This window comes from Vanacampus margaritifer, chromosome 18 (genome assembly GCF_051991255.1).
Source record: "Vanacampus margaritifer isolate UIUO_Vmar chromosome 18, RoL_Vmar_1.0, whole genome shotgun sequence".
Classification (NCBI taxonomy): Eukaryota; Metazoa; Chordata; class Actinopteri; order Syngnathiformes; family Syngnathidae; genus Vanacampus; species Vanacampus margaritifer.
This window is the reverse complement of record NC_135449.1, coordinates 11,803,849-11,823,014: the sequence shown is the minus strand read 5'-3', so window position 1 is coordinate 11,823,014 and position 19,166 is coordinate 11,803,849. Positions and strand designations below refer to the sequence as shown.

Here is a 19,166-nt window from a genome sequence, read left to right as displayed (position 1 = left end):
AATAAAGTACACAATATAGCATGTTTCGCTAACAGTGAATAGCAGCACGATGGCCTAGCGGTTAGCACGTTTGCCTCATCTTGACTCTGGCCTCCCTGTGCTTGTATGGATTTACTCCGACTTTCCCACCCACATTCCACAAACTTGCACGTGAGGTCAATCAAAGCCATAAACTTGTTGTGAATGTGAGCAGTTGGCTAAATGTGGCCTCTTACCCAAAGTCAGCTAGCAGAGGATCCTGCTAGCTCACCGCGACGGTCGGGAGGACGAGTGTGAGACAAAATGGATGTAAATAATTGGACTTGACAAATATACAAAATGAAAAAGACAAAGTAAATTATAGATATATATTTGTTGTTCTTTATTTGAGTGTCTTGCCATCGCTGTGTGTCCAGTCTTTGCAGTCATTTTGTATTCGAGGAATGACTTCACAGGTCAAGACAACCTTTCGGCTCCCGTGGCTGAAACCAGCGTTATAGAAGAACAAAAATCAAAGATGAATGTTTCACCATTGTCTCTTACGTACAAACTGTACATTTATATACTTTACATACATCTTCAACATGTGGAAAAAAAGAAAAAAGAAAAAAAATTCAGCTTGGGCGGCATGCTGAACTCAAGTACTGATTCAGTACACAAACACACACAACATACGCACGCGCACCACACGTGCATACAAACCCTAACATACACATACGAGACCACTTCTTTTTTTTTTTAACAACCAGTTATTTTCCCCACACTGTCTTTTTCTTGTGACAAACACACGCACGCACACACACAAACATGCAGCCAACAATAATACACTGCAGAATCAGCTTGTGATCCTTTGCACATACTGTACTATTCTGATACATCCCATATTGGTTCTTATTTTTGCATTTAACCACAAGCACATACCTTGAACACGAATATACAGTATGCTTCTAAACTGCCCGAGACTTATGTACTTAAAAACAAAACTTCACACAAAACCCTAAAAAAACAAAACAAAAAAAACAGCTAATCTAACTAAACACTAAACTGCCATAGCAGCATTTTCAGGTGGGTGTAGTTAGCTCTTTTTTTGCGTATATAAAACAACACAGCACAATATAACACGGACGGACGACATGAGAGTGAATGCAAAAAACTGTAAACGAATCCTTTTAGAATTACAGTATTTATAAAAATATAATATTTACTGAGTAACGTCCGCCCCTGCGACAGTTGGAAGCAGCAATAGAGGCGGAAGCATCCGGCGTACTCGGGGGAGAGCGCAACCGAAGCTTCCGGTGTCGTTGACCGACAAACTCACAAGCGACATACACTGTAAATAAACAACTGTATAATGTTTATCATACAACTTGTAAGGAGATGTTTGCTTCTTGATTTTCTTCTTCTGCAGTGCAGTGAAAAATGCATAAAAAGACTTACAATATTTGGTCATTTTGAGACGGCGCGTGTATGTGTGTGCATATAGGCTACTATGTGACACATGATGTGCTTGTGATTTCAAATGAATTACTTTGTTTAAAAAGTCATTGAAAAAAAAAAGAGCAGTGTCTTCAGATAGAAGCAGCTTGTAGCGGTTTTCGACATTTACAAGCAATTAGCACTGGGGTGGGGATGCTTTTTCAACTTTTAAAGCGGACATACTCGTTCTATGGAAAACTGACTTGTGCACAAATAGTTGAGCCTCTGGAGTGCTAGAACTAGCGTGGTAACTTTTTTTTTAACCCTTCATTTATTCTGATTGAAGAAATTATATATCCCTTTAAAGTCGGTTGGGGCTATACTATAACAGTTGTATATTTTGTTACGAATTCTGGGATAAATTGTTCCTCCGAGGTCTTATGAGTTTTTGCAATTGCATAGCAGCCCAGAGCCAACAGCCAACAGGTTCCCCACCCCTGCTTAAGAAGGACGTTGGTAAAGAACAGCATTCATGATCAAGTTAACAAATCCCCCGCAGAAATATGGGGTTTAAAAACAATACCTTCTTCGCTTGCGTCTGTCTGAAAATAAGAAAAGCCAGGGAGGAGGCTAATGTGATGATGGTTACCAGTCACTTCCGACCTCCACGTGCAGACTGGCTTAGCAGATTTAACACTAGCGGATTGTTTGTTGTGTGCGTCCTGAATTCCAGTGGAAATGTTTTAAGAGTTGCAGTAGTGCGTCAGGGCTCGTATGCGTTGTGATGAGGGCTGCGCTATTCGTACTCCAGGAACTGTTTATGGTAAAATAAAAGGTACCTAGAGGAAAAACAAAACAAAACAATTAATGACATGTATTACAGTGACTCCCAAAAGTGGGTTGTGGTGCCAATTTGTGGACAGATAGTAAAAATTTGTAGGGGGGTCATCGGTTTACAACCATACATACAAAGGACATTTTAATATTACAGACGTCAATGTGAACAATATTTTTTGCAGTTAGAATACATTTAGTATTTGCACTGTATGGATAACCAAAACTGCCCAAATTAAAAATAAATAAATGACTAAAAGTGACAATAAAAACGGATATAAAAAAATATAATTAAAAAATTAAATACCAATAAATAAATATAAATGGAAACAAAAACAACTATATATGTATAAAAAGTAATAAATATATATATATTTTTTTTTTACTAATTTTCTTCGAGATCCACAGGTAGCCACAGGAGAGGGACTAAAGAGCCGCAGGTTGCGTTGAGTTAGGATATTTTATGCATGCATTGGGAAATGTATTATTAAAAACAAAATATACTAAGCGCACCTAATTTGCAAATTTGCACATATTTTGTCTATATATAAAATAGCACTTTTGTCATAACTGTCTTAAGTGGCCCCTGAGTAGAATTGAAAAATTTGGAGACACAAGAAGGAGTCATGCCATTTCACTTATTAAAGAACTCGTGGAAATTGGTGATTGCCTCTACCTCACCCTCTTTAGGTGTGTTCTGTCCCAAGTTTTAAATGCAGTATTACACCTATGTGAGAAAATATGTGAGGCAATCTGCAACTTGACCAATTTATGAATTCCAAACCAGAAAAAAAGCAGCGGTTGACTATATTCAAATAAAATGTGATGAAAGTGGCTCACCCTTCACTATCCAGCACGGCCTCAATGCTGGCCTTGGTGATGATGGCGTCGTCACATTTGAACCACTGGTCCTTGTGCTGCCTGATGAAGGTGGTGTAGTGGCCGCTCTCTAGTGTTCCCTGGTGGTTAACCACAGCAAAAAGGCTATATCTGATTGAGACAGGAAAAAGGGGAGAATTGCCACATCAGCAGCTTGAAAATCTATACTTGAGAAGCACTTGGGGAATCTGTGACCGGAAATTTTCCAACAACACATTTTAGAAAGTGATAAAATAAAATGAAATATTTATAGTTGACTGGAAGAGATTAATATTATTTCAATTCATTGCAATGGGAAGATCGTGTTGATATATTGTTACACAATGTCACAGAATAAATGAAACTCATAAATCATGGTACCACTGCATTATTTATCCCAGCTAATTTTGGGTGAGCCGATGATTCACATACAGGACATAAAAACAACCATTGGCATTCACATGATAAGGATTTAATGAGAGGGCTGGTCGATAGGGTCTCAATCCGATTACTGACAGGCATGATCTTAATGAGCCACGCTTTTGTGACAATAGATGTTAATGAAGGTGCTAAGATTTCGGACATTTGAAGACGGCCACTAATGAACCACTGATGAGCCTACTTGTTGTCGTTGTTGAAGGGCTCCACGGTCTGCTGGTACTGGCCGTTCATCCTGCTCTCTTTACTGAAAAGCACAACGCGACATTATTATTCAGCGTATTCTTAGCGAATCTTAATGCATAAGGAGGCGGTAATCTGTGAAGATGTACAATTGGATGTTCCTAACATGTCATTATAACCCTTTCAAGTGAATCTTATTGATCAGTTCTCACCTGGAGGCCATGAATGGAGTCATGTCCAGCTCCAAAGGGAAAGAGACGTACGTTGTGATCTTCCTTCGTAGTTTGGCGGAATGCTCAAACCGCTGCAAACACACGCAAAAAATAAATAGGAAGCCAAGCGGTTGAAGGCCATGTTGAAAACTCCTACTTTGAGGTGAAAGCAGGCCACGATGGGCAACTTCTTCATGGTCAGCTGTTTGGTCGACTCCTGGTAACTGTGGCAACCGCTGCACTTGATCTTTGCGCTGCTGCCAAGGTGCTCTGGTCTGGTGAACCTAAACGGAGGAAAGGGTGAAATGGAAGGCCTGTTGGTATGTGTGTGTTCACTGGATGATGATGAAAATGCTACTTTCTGAAGAATGTGAATTAAAAAGTTCACTGACCATAAAAATAAAATATAAAAAAATAAATTAAAAAAAGTTCACTGACCGTTCTAGCATTGATACGGCATTAATAAAAAAGTATTATACAATAAGTAGAGCAACTTTTCACATATATTTGTAACTTGTCTTTCAAAGCCTTCAAAACTGGTATTTTACCATCTAAAATGTTATTGCAATTTATAGAGAAGATAGAAAAATAGTATGTGCAATTTAACAATGTAATCAGTCTGTGCTTTGTTTTAAATTATTCAAATTGTGTATTACCTCATTCACTACCAGCAATTTTCACTGAAACAACCCCCTTCACTCCCGGCTGTTTTACTGGATTTTGACTGATTTTGCAAGGCCCAAAGAATATTGTGTGCTAAGATTATAGTATCTTCTTTCATTAGGAAAAAAAGTATATTTGTATCTGTTTCCATTTTGCAGTAATTAGCATTAGAATAATAATAATAGCTAAGTTTCATTATTATTCACAAATCTGTTTAAAGCTGTGGGGAAAAGAGTTGATCTCTTATACTCTGCTGCTATCTGCTGGCCGTTTTTGCAATTACTACCATTGCTTCACCCGCTGCTTCAAAGCCTTCTGTATGCTCTAGCATAAAAAAAACATTGTTGTGTATGAATGTATAAATATTTGGGACACTTAAAACTTTTAAAACACAGGGAGTCCTCGAGTCTTTATTAGTCGACGAAAATGCATACTGATTTAGTCCCAGTTGTTTATTAATGAGAGTTTTAGTCTGGTAAAAAAAAAAATTGTGTTGACAAAATTATTTTTGTTTTGTTTTTGTTGATGAAATTAACACTGGAGAAAATCCAGAGGCAACTTCTGATTACTGCGGAAAAATAATCTAAAATACAAATGGTTTGACACAAACAAATTACTACAGTATCAGAGCGAGAAAATGCCATCAAAGAAAAACAAAAACAAACCAAACTCAGGCTACCTTCGTAGGCAGTCTGTCAGTGTTGTGGCTCCAGTGGCGTGACTCTCTCCGTTTAGCGTTGAGCCATCTCCGCCGGGGCTCAGCGGCCAGAAGGGAGTAGAGGAGCCCGGCAGGTCCAGGCTGATGTCCCAGAACGGGTCGATGGTTGTTGAGACACCGCTGCAAGGAGGATAAAGACACATGTAGGTCTTCTACAATATATACACTCTCAAGCATTGCTGTATTGTCTGAACGACATTTTTCGATCTTTGGAGGTAGCGTGTCTGAGGTGCACAGAGGTGAAACAATACCTGTGTGGGAAGATATTCCACAATGCGAATTATGGAATTATGGAAAACTAACTTTTACTTGTTTTAATTTAAAAAAATAACAAGCATATGCCAACATTTTGATTTGCAGATACATACTTTTACTTTCACATAATTTCAAATGCATCGAAATGGCAAACCATACCATACAATAGTGATCGACAAATGAAGCTTCATGAAAGCTTCATCAAATACTTGTGATATTTTTTGACTCCTCTAGATGACAATATTGGTTTAATGATGCAGTGGAAACGTAATCACTTTCCAGTGCACCAGCCTTTATATTTAAACCAAGAGCACCATCTAAAGGAGTAAAAGAAATACATTGCAAAAGCTTCATGAAGCTTCATGAAGATTTATTTTCCCATCACAACCCTAGAACTAAAATCCTGTACTGAATACTACTATTGAAACTCAAATCAATTCAAAGAGTGGCTCAGTATAATAATAAATTATTACACAGCCTGCTTTAAAAAGTCTTTTGATGACTTATTTAGTGTGTTTTATGCCATGCATTTTAAAGACAATAAGCGGGGGGTCGCATTTGAAGCCCAAGCTGGCATCTTTGATTTGATGTCCAATTAATGGAGACGAGTGACGAAAACATTTTGGCAACATTGGGAATGATTTTCTCCAGTACGCCGATAAAACTAAATATTTCTGTCCAGTTTGTCAGTTTGTGAAGCTTAGAGTTGCAGTTTAACATTAGTAAAAAAAAAAAGGGGAGGATAAGCCTAACAGATAATTGGATAATGGATGTTTTGTTTTAAATGTTATTTATTTTATTTTATTTATTTTAAGCACCGTACCAAACGCTTGGTAGAAATGAAGAATACTGTAGTGTATATGTATAATGTTTCAATCGGCATCTGGAAGCAAAAACCTACGCTATCTGCATGAAGAGCCTGTATTGTTCCTTAACACCAGGTGGTGCTACAGATCAATTTTACAGCATTTCCCGTCTCTTGCTACTGCAGTAGATTGTGTATTGTGATGATGTGCATTATGCCATTGAGGGAGAGCTACACACTTACTGGCAGACTTGGCAGGTGACATCAGACTGCAGGCCCCCTGTGAAGATTTGGTCAATGATGCAGTTACAATGGTTTGGGTTGTTGGCTTTTTTCCCGTTGTCATCTGTATGAACACACACAAACACAAACCGACAGGCGGCTTAGAAACTGGACACACACAAACACACACACAGCAAGGTATCTGAGGCTTAAGAACTGTCACACAGATTCTCCATCGGTTTTACATTCCCAGCTTGTCCTCTATTTTCTCTCATGTTTTTCCTGCATTTGCTCCCCCCCCCATGTGCTTCTTTGTAACAATTGTCATTGTGATTTTCCTCCCCCTGAAGTTTATCATCCTTTATGCTTATAAGAACATTTGATTTGATTTGATTTGAAGTGCTGCAGACAGCGGGAGCGAATCCTAGTAGATGATTTCGCATTTTCTGCAGTATTATTTTATATTTAATATTTAAAACAAAATTATAAAAGAAAAAAGAAAGCAATGATGATGACATGTTGACTCGGTAAGTCTGCCAATTGCCGAATGAACAATACTGAGCTCTCCCCCCAAAAATTTAATTGCGCATCCACTACAGTAGGTGGCAGTGGCACCCTCATTGTCAAAGAGTGCACAAAGAAGCATTAGCTCTTTTGCAGAGGCGTACCTATAGCAATTTTATAGACAAATGATACGTATAACCGAGGCAGAGGATTTGGGGTAGGGGGGAGAACAGGATTTACAAAATAACTTTGCCTGACCTTTGCAGTGTCTGTGTAGGACGTCAAGTGCAGCGATGAGGAACTCATGTGCGTCCTGCTGCTCGTAGCCAGCCAGGTGACGGGCGTGAGTCCACACCAGGTGGAGCAGACGAAACGGGATGTGCGGTGAACGATGGCCTGAGTAGAACTTGTGAGACACCATGTACAGTATTAGCAATCCGTGATATGCCAATCTCCAAATCATTTCTTAGCTGCGATCAATTTAAAAACATACCTCTTGGAAGAGTTGCGACATCTCACACACTAAGCAGGAGTTGCTCTGCATTTCACATTTGTGTCGGTCCGATAGGAAGAAGTCCCGCAGCAGCGGCGTGTGTGTTAGCGCCTGGACGATGCAGTTCATAAAGCACGTGTTGCCGAGGTTGATCAGACCGCGTAGACCTGGAAACAGAGGAGGGACTTGGAATGAGAGGCTGCCACAAACAGATGCAGTGCTCGAAATGATTGAAATGTAATTATTCACTGTCATTTGCGATTATCATCTCGAGCAGGGGTGGCCAAGCAGTGAGTGGCTAAGAGCCACATCGTACTACACATGCGGACATAAATGACCCCGTCCTGTCCACTCCCCTCACTCCCTTTGCTCTTTTGGATATTTTGACAAACTCCCTTTATTTTATGCTTTTTTTTACCCTTTGAAAATGTTCATGTGAGTACTTCATAAATTTTGGGAACAACGTTTTTTTTACTTTTCTGCCTGACCTTTCAAAGTGAACAACTTGTACTTGCAAAGTTGCCTTCGGAAATTCCTGGTTGATGTTTGCATGGAGTGAACTCAAGTGCCGCTGAAGATTTGAAGCCTTGCATTGCTCTAATGATGCATAACTTAAAAGGCAGAATGTCTTGGAAGTCAACCGTAAACATTTTTTGACAATAATTCTAAACATGAGATTCTGATTAATATTACATTTGTGGAATATGAGTTATGAAGCAAAATCCAGCCGTTTTTATCCATCTCAGGGGGCGGCCATTTTGACACTTCCTGTCGACTGAAGATGACATCAATGTTGCTCAGGGTTCAGGCAATGACCAATCACAGCTCACCTGTTTTCTGGAGCTGAGCTGTGATTGATTGTTACCTGAGACCTGAGCAACTGTGATGTCATCTTCAGTCGACAGCAAGTGGCAAAATGGCCGCCCCCTGAGATGGATAAGAACGGTTGGATTTTGCTGCTTAACTCATTCCATTAACGCAATATTAACCAGAATACCAAATTTAGACCAGTGGGGCTGCTAAAACATATTATTGGCACAAAAATGTCCTGTGTTCATCTCCATAATTTTGTTTTGGATTTTTTTCCCTCCCATTTGGAGAATTTGGTGGACTAACACTACTCAAGAGTTTTTTCCTCCAAGTCATTTGAGAATGCGCGATATGCTCATAGTTGGCACCTTGATTGACGAATGTCATGGCCACGTTCGAACGAGCTCTCACACACACTGTGTGTGAAAAGTCCACACAACAGTGTGCCCATATTTGGAAGTGCTGACGTAGCAGCCTACCAGGAAATAAAAACTAAGTGAGGCTTTTCCCCAAGAAATACACTGCAACACAAAAAAAAAAATCTTTAATCGTGGGGAAAAAAGATACTGGTCATTAGCTGCTCCACAAAAGTGAGTTAAGATGTTAGAAATCAGTTTTCGTGTATCTGGCTTAGTGGCATTTTGGTTTGCAGTGGTTCATGCATGTACAGCGTTTTTGTCTTAAAGGAATACATTTGGTTTATAATGGCACAGTCTCAGCTGACTCATACTCACCTACTTAGAACGCCAAACTAAACAAGAGCCCTATAACTGGACAGTGGACAAAGCAAACAGCAGTAGCTTGACAGAACTGTCTAACTGCTCAATAGTAGCTACTTCTCAATTCTTGACTGAAGCTCTCGGGCACCCTCATCCAAAGACGTTTGCTCGAGGGGGGTTACGGGGCTTGTTGGATTTGCTAATTTGCCGGAGTCACAGTGGATTCGGCGCTTGTTAGCCTCGGGCTACTATTTCTGGCTGCCGCCTGCTGTTCGATTCAGTCTTGTTTAAGACGCGAGGATTTCCAGTATTTATTTTCTCCTGCTAGTAATTGAAAATTAATTCATTAAAAAAAATGAACATTGATAGTATTTATCCTTCTTGTAATGATGACTTTTTTTTGTATGAAAAAGATATTATAAATTTATAACGAAAATACTTGTGTAGATTATGCTGAATAATTTGAGTTACAGTATTTAAAAATCTGAATTTAAATCATGTTAGGTCAGGTATAGTACCATAAAATTGGCTCCTTAGTTACAATCTTATTGGAATAGATAAGTACATTCTATGATTTTAAGGTGATTCTGGCCATGGTCTTTATGAAAATACAAGGTCCAATTTTAATTGGGACAGTCTCCTCTAATTGAGTTTGGATTTTAAGGATTTTTTTAGCGCATGCAAGATAACATTTAGCGCAAAAGCTGATTTGCTGAATGCGGCATAATTAGCATTTCCTCTGTGAGGTAAAAATAAAAACAAGTGAGAAAGTGGGTCATAGCGTAAGCACTTTGCATGTACAGTTTGAGAGGGTCGCTAACCAATAGTACAGTTGGAAGTGATTCTCCTCCTCTTGGGATTGTGGCGGAGAAGCTCCAGCTCCCTCTTGGTGGGTTCCCATGACAAGTACTTCTCACCTATGCCTGCAACCACCACAGCAGCATACAAAAAATCATTTCCAAGGTCAACATCAATCACACTGTGTCCCAATTTTTTTTTAGGCATGTATTAGTTTATAGGGGTGTGTCAAAAAATTGGATTCTCATAAGAATCGTGATTCTCATTTAGTACGACTCGATTTTAAATGTCCCCAAGTCGAATTTATTAAAATTATTTTATACTGTCTTGCCCTTGTTTGTGTGTACCTGTATTGGGAGTGCTCTTCATGATGTACACGATTTGGCCACTTAGGGGCAGTGTGGTTCCACACGTTGTGATACATCGTTAAGTTGTAGCCACATTGAAGAGAAGGAAAAAGTCATGATCAAGTTATTAAAATAAATATTTTTTTGGTTCTGTTTTTTTTTGCAACGTAGGAAGAGCATATGCCGGTAAGTAATGTTAAGATTTTTCTTTGTATACATTCTTGAAGCAGTTTTTTATGAATAGCGGTTCTTTTGAGTGATAAAAGTACTGCGAGTAGTGCTTTAATTAGCATTAGCGAGTCAGACTGGTGTAGATCATGACGATTAATTGCACATCTATAAATTGAAGCAGAAGTAAGTCATTGTCAATGAAATCATTATGGATCGAAAATCAATTCTGAATTGAAAATCGATTCCTGATCGAATCGCAGAGAATCGAATCGTGAGACACCCCTACTAGTTTTGTTAATTTTTTCAAGCAGCCAATGTGATATACAGTGAATAACATTTCTTTCAACTATTATTTTGGCTTTTTTAAAAAAATAAAATAAAATCTGTCACACCATGAGTTTTTCTCCCTTTAATACTCATAGCAGTAGCAGCTAAAGCTTGCTTAATAATGTTGAATCTATGCATGACAATTTGCAACACAGTATAGAAGCTAATGAACCATTCTGAGCAAAATTGGAGCATTTCCTGTGAGTGATCTTTTCCCTCAGATCTGGGTTAAAATGTGAGTTAAAATGCTTTCAGACCTTGCATTTTCCAGGCTTTCCTTTGTTCCTCTTTGGCAATCTGTTCCATGTCTTTGTCGTAAATGTAGTCTTGGCACATGAAGCAGTAAATCCCCCCATAGAGCAAGTCAATAGCTGCAAAGTCAAGACAAGGAGAGGGTGAGAAAAAGAAGCCCAAAAAAAAAAAGAATGCACAAGGGAGAGTTTTTTATTTATTTATTGAAATGCTGGGTTGCTCTCACAGTTTATCTATTTTGTTTGTCTGAGGGTAATGGAGGGCTGTGAGTCAGTGTGAGCTGTATGAGCTGCGAGATGATTCATCTCTTGTCTTATCCTATTCAGGCAATGTTGCTATGGTGTTGCGATGTACAATGGGCTTATCGGCTGACATATCTGCTATCTGTTAACACCATCCAGTAGTGGCGGAGGTGGCGAGAGCAAAAAGGAGTCAAAAGGTGAGAGTGCTGAAAGAGGTGTCCCCTCTCTCTCTCACTCTCTCCCCTTCCCCCTCCTTCTCTAATGCCGAATTGAACCTGTGTTTCCAATCATTGCCCTACAGCTACCTGTTTGCCGTCACCATGACAACCTGGCCTTCAGCTTCCTTTGCCTGATGCTGTAATTCTCTGCAGGTATCGCTGAATCATACTGAGAGTGTTTCTAATATTTTGTCCCTTTCATACCTAAATATGATACAGAAACAGCTCTCGGTATGATGCAGTGTCATTTTACACGACTGCATTCTGCAACCGCAGTAGTACACATATTGTTGATGAATGCCACTTAAAGGAAGTAGAAAGTGATCGTGATAATGCTTATAGTACAAAAATGTGAAGATATATGAAAGCCCTTTACGATTCTGAATATCAAAGCCATCTTGCAAAAAGTGTTTCCCACCCTAGCGCAAAGTAGGACAGATTCCCCCAACCCCTCCGCAGCCGCTACCTCTCCAAAGTAGTCAGCTGATGTGAAACACTGCTCTGATGCATGGAGCTGAGGGAATAGGTGGAAGGCCTAGTAAAAAAAAAAACGGTTATTATTCTGTTTAATGTACGGAAGACAACACTGTCAAATCGACCTTTGTTCACGCGGAGCTCCCAAAATAATAACTCTGTAATGTTAATTAATATGCATGGCCACAACATTTAAATAACCTTTGTCGACGTATAAGAATACAAAACTTGAAATCTAATTTGCTGCAATAAGCTGGCAACTAGTCCAGGTTGTAACTCGCCTGTCGTCCCTAAGTCAGCTGGGAGGATAAAGTGGTTTTGAAAATGGATGGACATCTGAAATCAATTTTGCTGGTAAAAAAAAAAATATTATTATGCATGGGCAAATTATGCAACATTGACACCCCAATAACTTGTGAATGAAGTGTGAACTTGGTAAAGTAATGTGCTAGTAAGTAAATTTGTTTCTAAGCATGCACATTGATGTTATATTTGCACATGGGTCATTGATGGATACGTTCGTCCCATGACGCCCATTTTATGAATTATCATGGGGTGCGACCAAAAAGGAACAGACAATTCGGGACTTTTATATAACTAATTATCAATTTTTACCACAAAATTGATATTTTCTTTAGAATTTTACTTGTGTGTGGCTAGTGAAAGATTAGCTTTATTTTTGTAATCTTTTGCGTGTTAGCTACACAGCTCCTTTTGAGCCACCTGGCTTCGGTGGACCTGAAGTGCTCCAAGGACAAAATCCAAATTGCCCGACCTCAGGTTTCTTTCTTGGGACGACTTATATCGAACCATGGAACAGGTATTTCTCCGTCACACAAAGATGACATCTTGCACCATCCCAAACCGACAAATGTAAAACAAATGTTGGCTTTTCTGGGTTTGTGCAACTATTCCAGACACACATATTGGATGACACTGCTTGGGTGATATGCAGTTGTGTGACCAGAGATATCTGTAATAAATAACCTTGCAAGGATCCTCTTCACAAGAATCTCATCTTTGATTTATTTGAACACGCAAAAGATTACAAAAATAAAGCTAATCTTTCACTAGCTAGCTTGTTTTGTTTGAATGGCTAATTGTTAGCATCTTAACTTTGATTTAAGTAGAAAATATGAAGTGAGGCGACCAACCATAATCTGGTGAGACCATTGTAGAAAGCTTTTTATGATAGGTGTACTGTATGTCCTAAATTATAGATAATAGTAGTTAATAATAATAAAGAATAATACTTGATTTGTTTTTATAAGAAATTAACTGCGCTAGGCCTGGTGAAATCCTTATCCGTCAATGACCCACATACACTTACTGTCCCTTAATAATGCTAAAATGTTACTTAAAGCCCAAATCCCGTGGAGGGGTGAACATTTTATTTCACGTCAGGGTTTGCTCAAGGTCACAACGTTGGCTAAACGTGCGGCAGACATTCGCCTAATGTTTTAACAGTTTCCTTGCGACAAGAATAAAACATTGGCGAACACTTTGACAAATGTTGCGACCGTGAACGAACTCTGACGTGAAATCAACACTCGCTAGCGTTGCAAATGTTCGCCCCTCGGTGGGATATGGGCTTAAATTATTGTTCACTGCCAGCCCAGCAAAAAAAATGGATGGACGTCTATAGCCGTCAATGGCAGTGAATGGGTCATAACATTACCTGTGCAGTAACGGTTTTTACGGTGACATATTATTCATCCATTTTTGTTATAATCACAGGTGAGCTGAAAATGGGCGTGAACATGTACACCTTGGACTAACGTCAGCCAATCACAGGGCACAGAAGACAACTGCAGACTCGCATTCACAACTAAGGACAATTTAAAGTCTTCAATTAACCTAACAATTCAAGTTGAATGCCTTGTTTGCCATGTGGGGTGGAAGCTTGAGAATCGGCAGAAAACAGGAAAACATGGACAACATGAGAACAGTGAGGCAGAGATGCTAACTATTAGGCAATGTGCTGCCTGGAACAAAATGTTCTGAGTATAATTTAATATCTCAACAGGAAAAAAAAATTGAAATCCAACCAAAACAGTTGATAATGTATTGTGGCCATACAGTACATTAAAAAGAGTCAAAAAAGCAACCCCCCAAAAAAGAAGGAAAGCTAGCAGTAGGAAGGGGGAGGTGGAGGGGCTTCGCTAAATGGAGGCTAATTCCACAGGGTTTGTTAAAGACGACTTAATTACCTCCTCAACAGTCTACGGAGATCTGTCCTCCTCCCATTTTCTCTTCTCTGTTATACTTTTTCTTTTTTTTGCGGCAGCTAACCTAATTAGTCACACAATTACACTTCCGCAATTACACACTTGGGGAACACACAAACACACCAGAAGGGGTGTTTTCCTGAGCCAAAAAGAAAAAAAGAAGCTACCAAATGATTCAGAACATCTGCCCAAGTGTGCTTTGTCATGCACACCCGAGGTGTCTCTGCTGCGGCACCCGGACAACCCCCCCACTCCCCCAACACTGCAGTATGATGTTCGTAACGTACAGCTGCAAAAGCCTAATTCCGTTATGTTGGTCGTGAAAACAAAAGAGCTGAGAATACAACATTCAGGCAAACAGAGTGACATTTTGTGCGCGCTACTGCACATGATAACATTTTTACATCTTAAAAAATATGCCCAGAGCGCCATTAGTTTCATCTTCTACATTTCTCTGCATGTTTATCTACAGCAGTGGCATATCTCACGCACAAAGAATGAAATTGCGTTCTGGAACAATTACTAAGTGCAACAATAGATTAATGTTATGACGTAAGAGCAAGACGAGAATCGGAATCAGATTTATTGGTCAAGTACAGTATGTAACAGCCACAACCTGTCCGAGGAACATAAAAATTATATAACAATGACCAAGAGAGGGAAGCCTGGTGGTTCGCTAATTAGCGGCCGGAGTTTCTTAGATGACAAATAAGAAAACAGGAGGAGGGCAGGAACTCAATTTTAACTTGAATGGCAAATGAAGACGGCGTAATGAGACACATTTTCCTGTGACATGCTTTCATCAAAATACTCCAAGGGTATTCCCATCTCGTGCTAATTTAGGGAGTGGCTACTTGTTGATCTCAGAGTAAAAAACAAAACAAAAAAGTGAGTGTGAACTGCGCAGCACACGGAAGCTCCCATATAACCAGCGTTGGTTGCATTTTCACTTGTAGAGGCCGCGGCTTATCACTGAGACGCTGGATTACACATCCTCTGATGAACTGAGCTCCTCTGATGTATCTTTTGAAGTCAAAATTGGCTTCAACCACATGTCAAAGCCAAAAAGCTAAGCAGCGCTGTAGTGTTGGAAGCACGTATTCGCATCAGCTAACAGCATTATCAAGTGGTAGCTTCCGTGAATGGGCACATACGTGTTACATAGCGTTGTCCACGTCATAATGGCGGGGGTGGGGGTGTGTGGGGGGTTCGCTACATGTACCACATACATGGACACATACACTGAGAGGCTAATTCTGTGCTGAGATTCAAACTGTCAACACAGCTGCCACAGCTGAGTGTGTGTGCGCCATACCTAGGTTATGTCGTTTGCTCTTGGCATGCTCATGGATGTGTTTTTTGGCAAAGCAGGCGAAGAAGACGCAGTAAAGGCAGGAGTGGAGTCTGCTGAGGTGAGCGCCGCACATGTGGCAGATGCATGACTTGGCCTGAAAAGGGGGCGGGGTCAGGGGTACAAACAACAGATAGGCAGTGTGATTAGTTAAATGCTGTTTAAAAAACATGCTCTTGGAGAGGCAGCTTGATTAAAACTAATGTGCTGGCTTGTCTGCTGTAATTGTACAGGAAACACAAATTCGGACATGTTTATGACACTAAGTGCAGTTCCTATTCCTTCAGATAGTATCCCTTTTGTTGGCCACAATTAAGACTATTACGCTTCCATTCAACTAATTAAAATTAAACACTTAGTTGTTGTTTTTTTTAAATAAATATTAATGAAACAAATTAACACATTCACTTCCAGCCATTTTCACTGAAGCAACCCCCTTCGCTCCCGGGAATTTGGATGGACTTTGACTGATTTTGCAAGGCCCACAGAATATTATGGACACCTACCCAAAAGAAAGATTAGAGTCTCTTCTTTCATTAGAAAGAAAAAGTATATTTCTATCTGATTCCGTTTTGCAGCAATTAGCATTTGAATAAAGCTAAGTTTCATCATTATTCACAAACCTGTGGGGGAAAGAGCTTGTACTGTATTGGTGATTCTGAGTTTGATAGACAAACTACATATTACGCATTTGTAGCCCGTATGCCTTTGCTAAGACAAACACGGTCCTTAAAAAAAAAAAAACTTAATAAGTGTTATTTCAAGCCCATTTTTGTACAATAACCTTTTCCTGTGTGTTTTTACGTGAGACAAATGAGTCAACGACTGAATGAACAGAGTGGAAGAAAATGTGGCAGCCGCAGCCTTGTACCATTCGTGTAATCATTGTCATTCGGGACTTTGCTATACTGTATGAACAATTAATTATTGTGCGGACTGATGTAATGCTGCAGGTAGGTTGTAGACGACACGTGATGGGCATGACAGTGGATGGAGAGTGTTTGAAGCATACAGATGAGACGGAAAGACAAGGGCAAGGAGAAAAAAACATAACAGTGTGTCCATGTTTCAATGTTGAATTTAAGGTCAAATTCATTAGTCTTACTGGTGGTCACCTACTGAGTGATGGAAGCTGTAATACAATATAAAGCGCTTGTCTTCATGAGGGCCACAAGAGAAAGGTAGAGTACATCCTGGACTGGTCATCAGACAATCACAGGCCACATATAGACAAACAAACATTTACACTCTTCAATTTGGAGTCTTCAATTAACTTAACAAGCATATTTTTTTTGGAAAGTGGGAGGAAGATGGCGCACCTGTCGAAAGCCTAGGCAGGTATGGGCAAAAAACATGCAAACTTCCCACTGGAAGTCTGGAGTCGATATTAGAAATTAGATGTGATAACCTAACTCACTGCCGGTTTTGTCCAAAATTTTAAGTTTGTTTTAATTATTTTAATTGATTTATTATTTTTATTATTTAATTTAATTGGTATAATGATAACGATTTAATTAAATTAAATTTAATCTGCTAAAGATTATTTTATTATTATTTATTATTATTTTAATAAATAGTTGATTACTTTTTAAATTAATCTGATTAAAAACACCCATTTTATAGAAGTTACGAACAATGAAGCTTTTGTTGTTGTTTACAAATTGCCTTTGAAAATACATGGACAGTATGCTACATTTTCAAATGATTTGTGACTTTACCCCCGCTTGGCCATCATTGGCTGCAGGTAATCACATTACATTGCTTGGCCTATCTGTGCTGCAGGGAATTTGGTGCACTCAGTAGTCGATTTGCGACTCTTGTAATGGTACGGTTGTGTGATTTGATTTCTCTACTGTTTTAAACCCATCATACTAACTATGTTAAGCAAAAAGACAAACTGGTCAGACGAATATGTGCAATATGAATTCACAAGAACGTATGGTGTTCCACAGGGCTCAATTCTGGGGCCGATGATTTTTTCATTGTACCTGCTGTGCTGCCCTTGGGTTCCATCTTAAGAAAACAGCGGTGGTTGTTTTAATTGAGTGATGGACACCTGCATGATTTGCAACACCAAGTTGAGCAATTCTAGTGCAACAGAACTCACAATCTAGTAAAACTGATGGAACTCTTCCTTAAGATGCATGGAGATGGGGAATAGAATTCAAGGTGAAGAGAGCCAGATTCGATGAAAAGGCTGTACGCCCTGCCCTGTTCATTTTGTTCACCAGTAAACCATATACTTAACAACATAGCATATTTTATTTTTAAATAAAGAAGGTTTCAGTGAATGTGCAATGGTAATTGGCGGGTTTCAGTAATCAGTACCTCCACCGTATTAGTGTTTTTCAATAAATTATGTCTGCTGGCCCTCCTGTCTGCAAGAGACTCAAGCAACACTTGGAGTGCCAAGCTAGTCTGCTTCGTGGGTGGGGTGGCGGCACAAGTAAAGAAATGGGCAATTATGAGACGAAAGAGACCTTGAAAAATATTTACTCTGCTTATTTAGTATGCATGCCTGTGTCCTATTTTCTTTCTGATCCCATACAGATTAAGCAGCCAGGGATGCTGTTTGCTCTCCAGCACATTGGATGTGGGAAGCATGCAAACAGACACATGGATTGGATACAAGAATAGAATGTGCACAAATCTACATGTGTGAGTCACATGCGCAAAAATGGGTCAACAAAAGGATGATTGATGACTGCAATCAGTAGATGTGGTCACGATTTAGACTGTAGGAGGTGGGTGATTCATTATGGCTTATTTAAAAGCGAGGGAAGACCCATCTTTATATGCTGTTGCGGAGAACAAATGGGTTGAAGATGCAGTGCTGAAGCAGGGATGTTGTCGGACACGTAGTACCATTTGATTGTAATGTTTTAGGGAGGTCCTGTTGACATTCTGCCATTGGTGTACCGAGCGTGTTTTTTTTTCTTCTTGGAAGGGGTTACTGCCCACAGACGCACACGCGCGCGACCTTTCACATTCTCTCTCACACATACACACACTCAATCACACATCTCTTCCGTTAGGTGAGCCCACTACGTTTCCCAGTTTCTTGTTACCTTGCGTTTCCTGGTCTCGGCCGAACCGCTCCATACGAAACACTGATAAATAGCCCTCAGGTTCTGCTTCCAGTTGTCCACTTTGAAGCAGTTGACATGGGGGCAGCCCGCGGGACTCATGATAATCACAGCATCAGGCTCGGCTCTCCACCGGGCGAGGAAACCTGTTCAAAAGCCTCACGCCAGTCCAAAGCCCGGACTGACTGGCTAGCTTGCCAGGTTCGTTATCCACCAATCGCCGCGTTATAGCTAACTGGACATGTTCTGGTTGTAGTTACGGCGACACGTACAGAACACTGCCGATTATTCCTGTGTTCCAGTTTCGGAACAAACATATTACCTGTCAATTCGAACCCATTGCGATGCCATGAATGCAGCTTAACCACATTCGTTTAATTACATGTTAGCAAGCTGGCTAAAGTTGGTTAGCGGAGGAATTTCCAACAGTAGCTTACACGGTGAGTGTGGACCTACCCTGTTCATAACGGTGGACCAATCAGGGGCGACTACTACTCAGGATTGGCGTATGCCAACTGTTCCAGCGGTTAAATCCCGCCTCTACGAAGCGGATACTGCGCCAC

At 39.9% G+C, this 19,166-nt stretch overlaps 1 protein-coding gene across 1 annotated transcript; it reads right to left on the bottom strand.

Annotated features, from left to right (window-relative positions):
- Nucleotides 1–337: 337 nt before the first annotated feature.
- On the bottom strand, nt 338–19,077 carry usp22 (ubiquitin specific peptidase 22). The gene is made up of 13 exons (XM_077551469.1): nt 18,586–19,077; nt 15,482–15,614; nt 11,010–11,123; nt 9,931–10,032; nt 7,581–7,747; nt 7,346–7,493; nt 6,605–6,707; nt 5,263–5,421; nt 4,078–4,204; nt 3,921–4,012; nt 3,710–3,772; nt 3,070–3,219; nt 338–2,234 (listed from the first exon to the last, which is right to left on the bottom strand). The coding sequence occupies exons 1-13, from the start codon at nt 18,703–18,705 to the stop codon at nt 2,192–2,194; spliced, it is 1,521 nt and encodes a 506-aa protein (XP_077407595.1). The 5' UTR covers nt 18,706–19,077; the 3' UTR covers nt 338–2,191.
- Nucleotides 19,078–19,166: the final 89 nt, after the last annotated feature.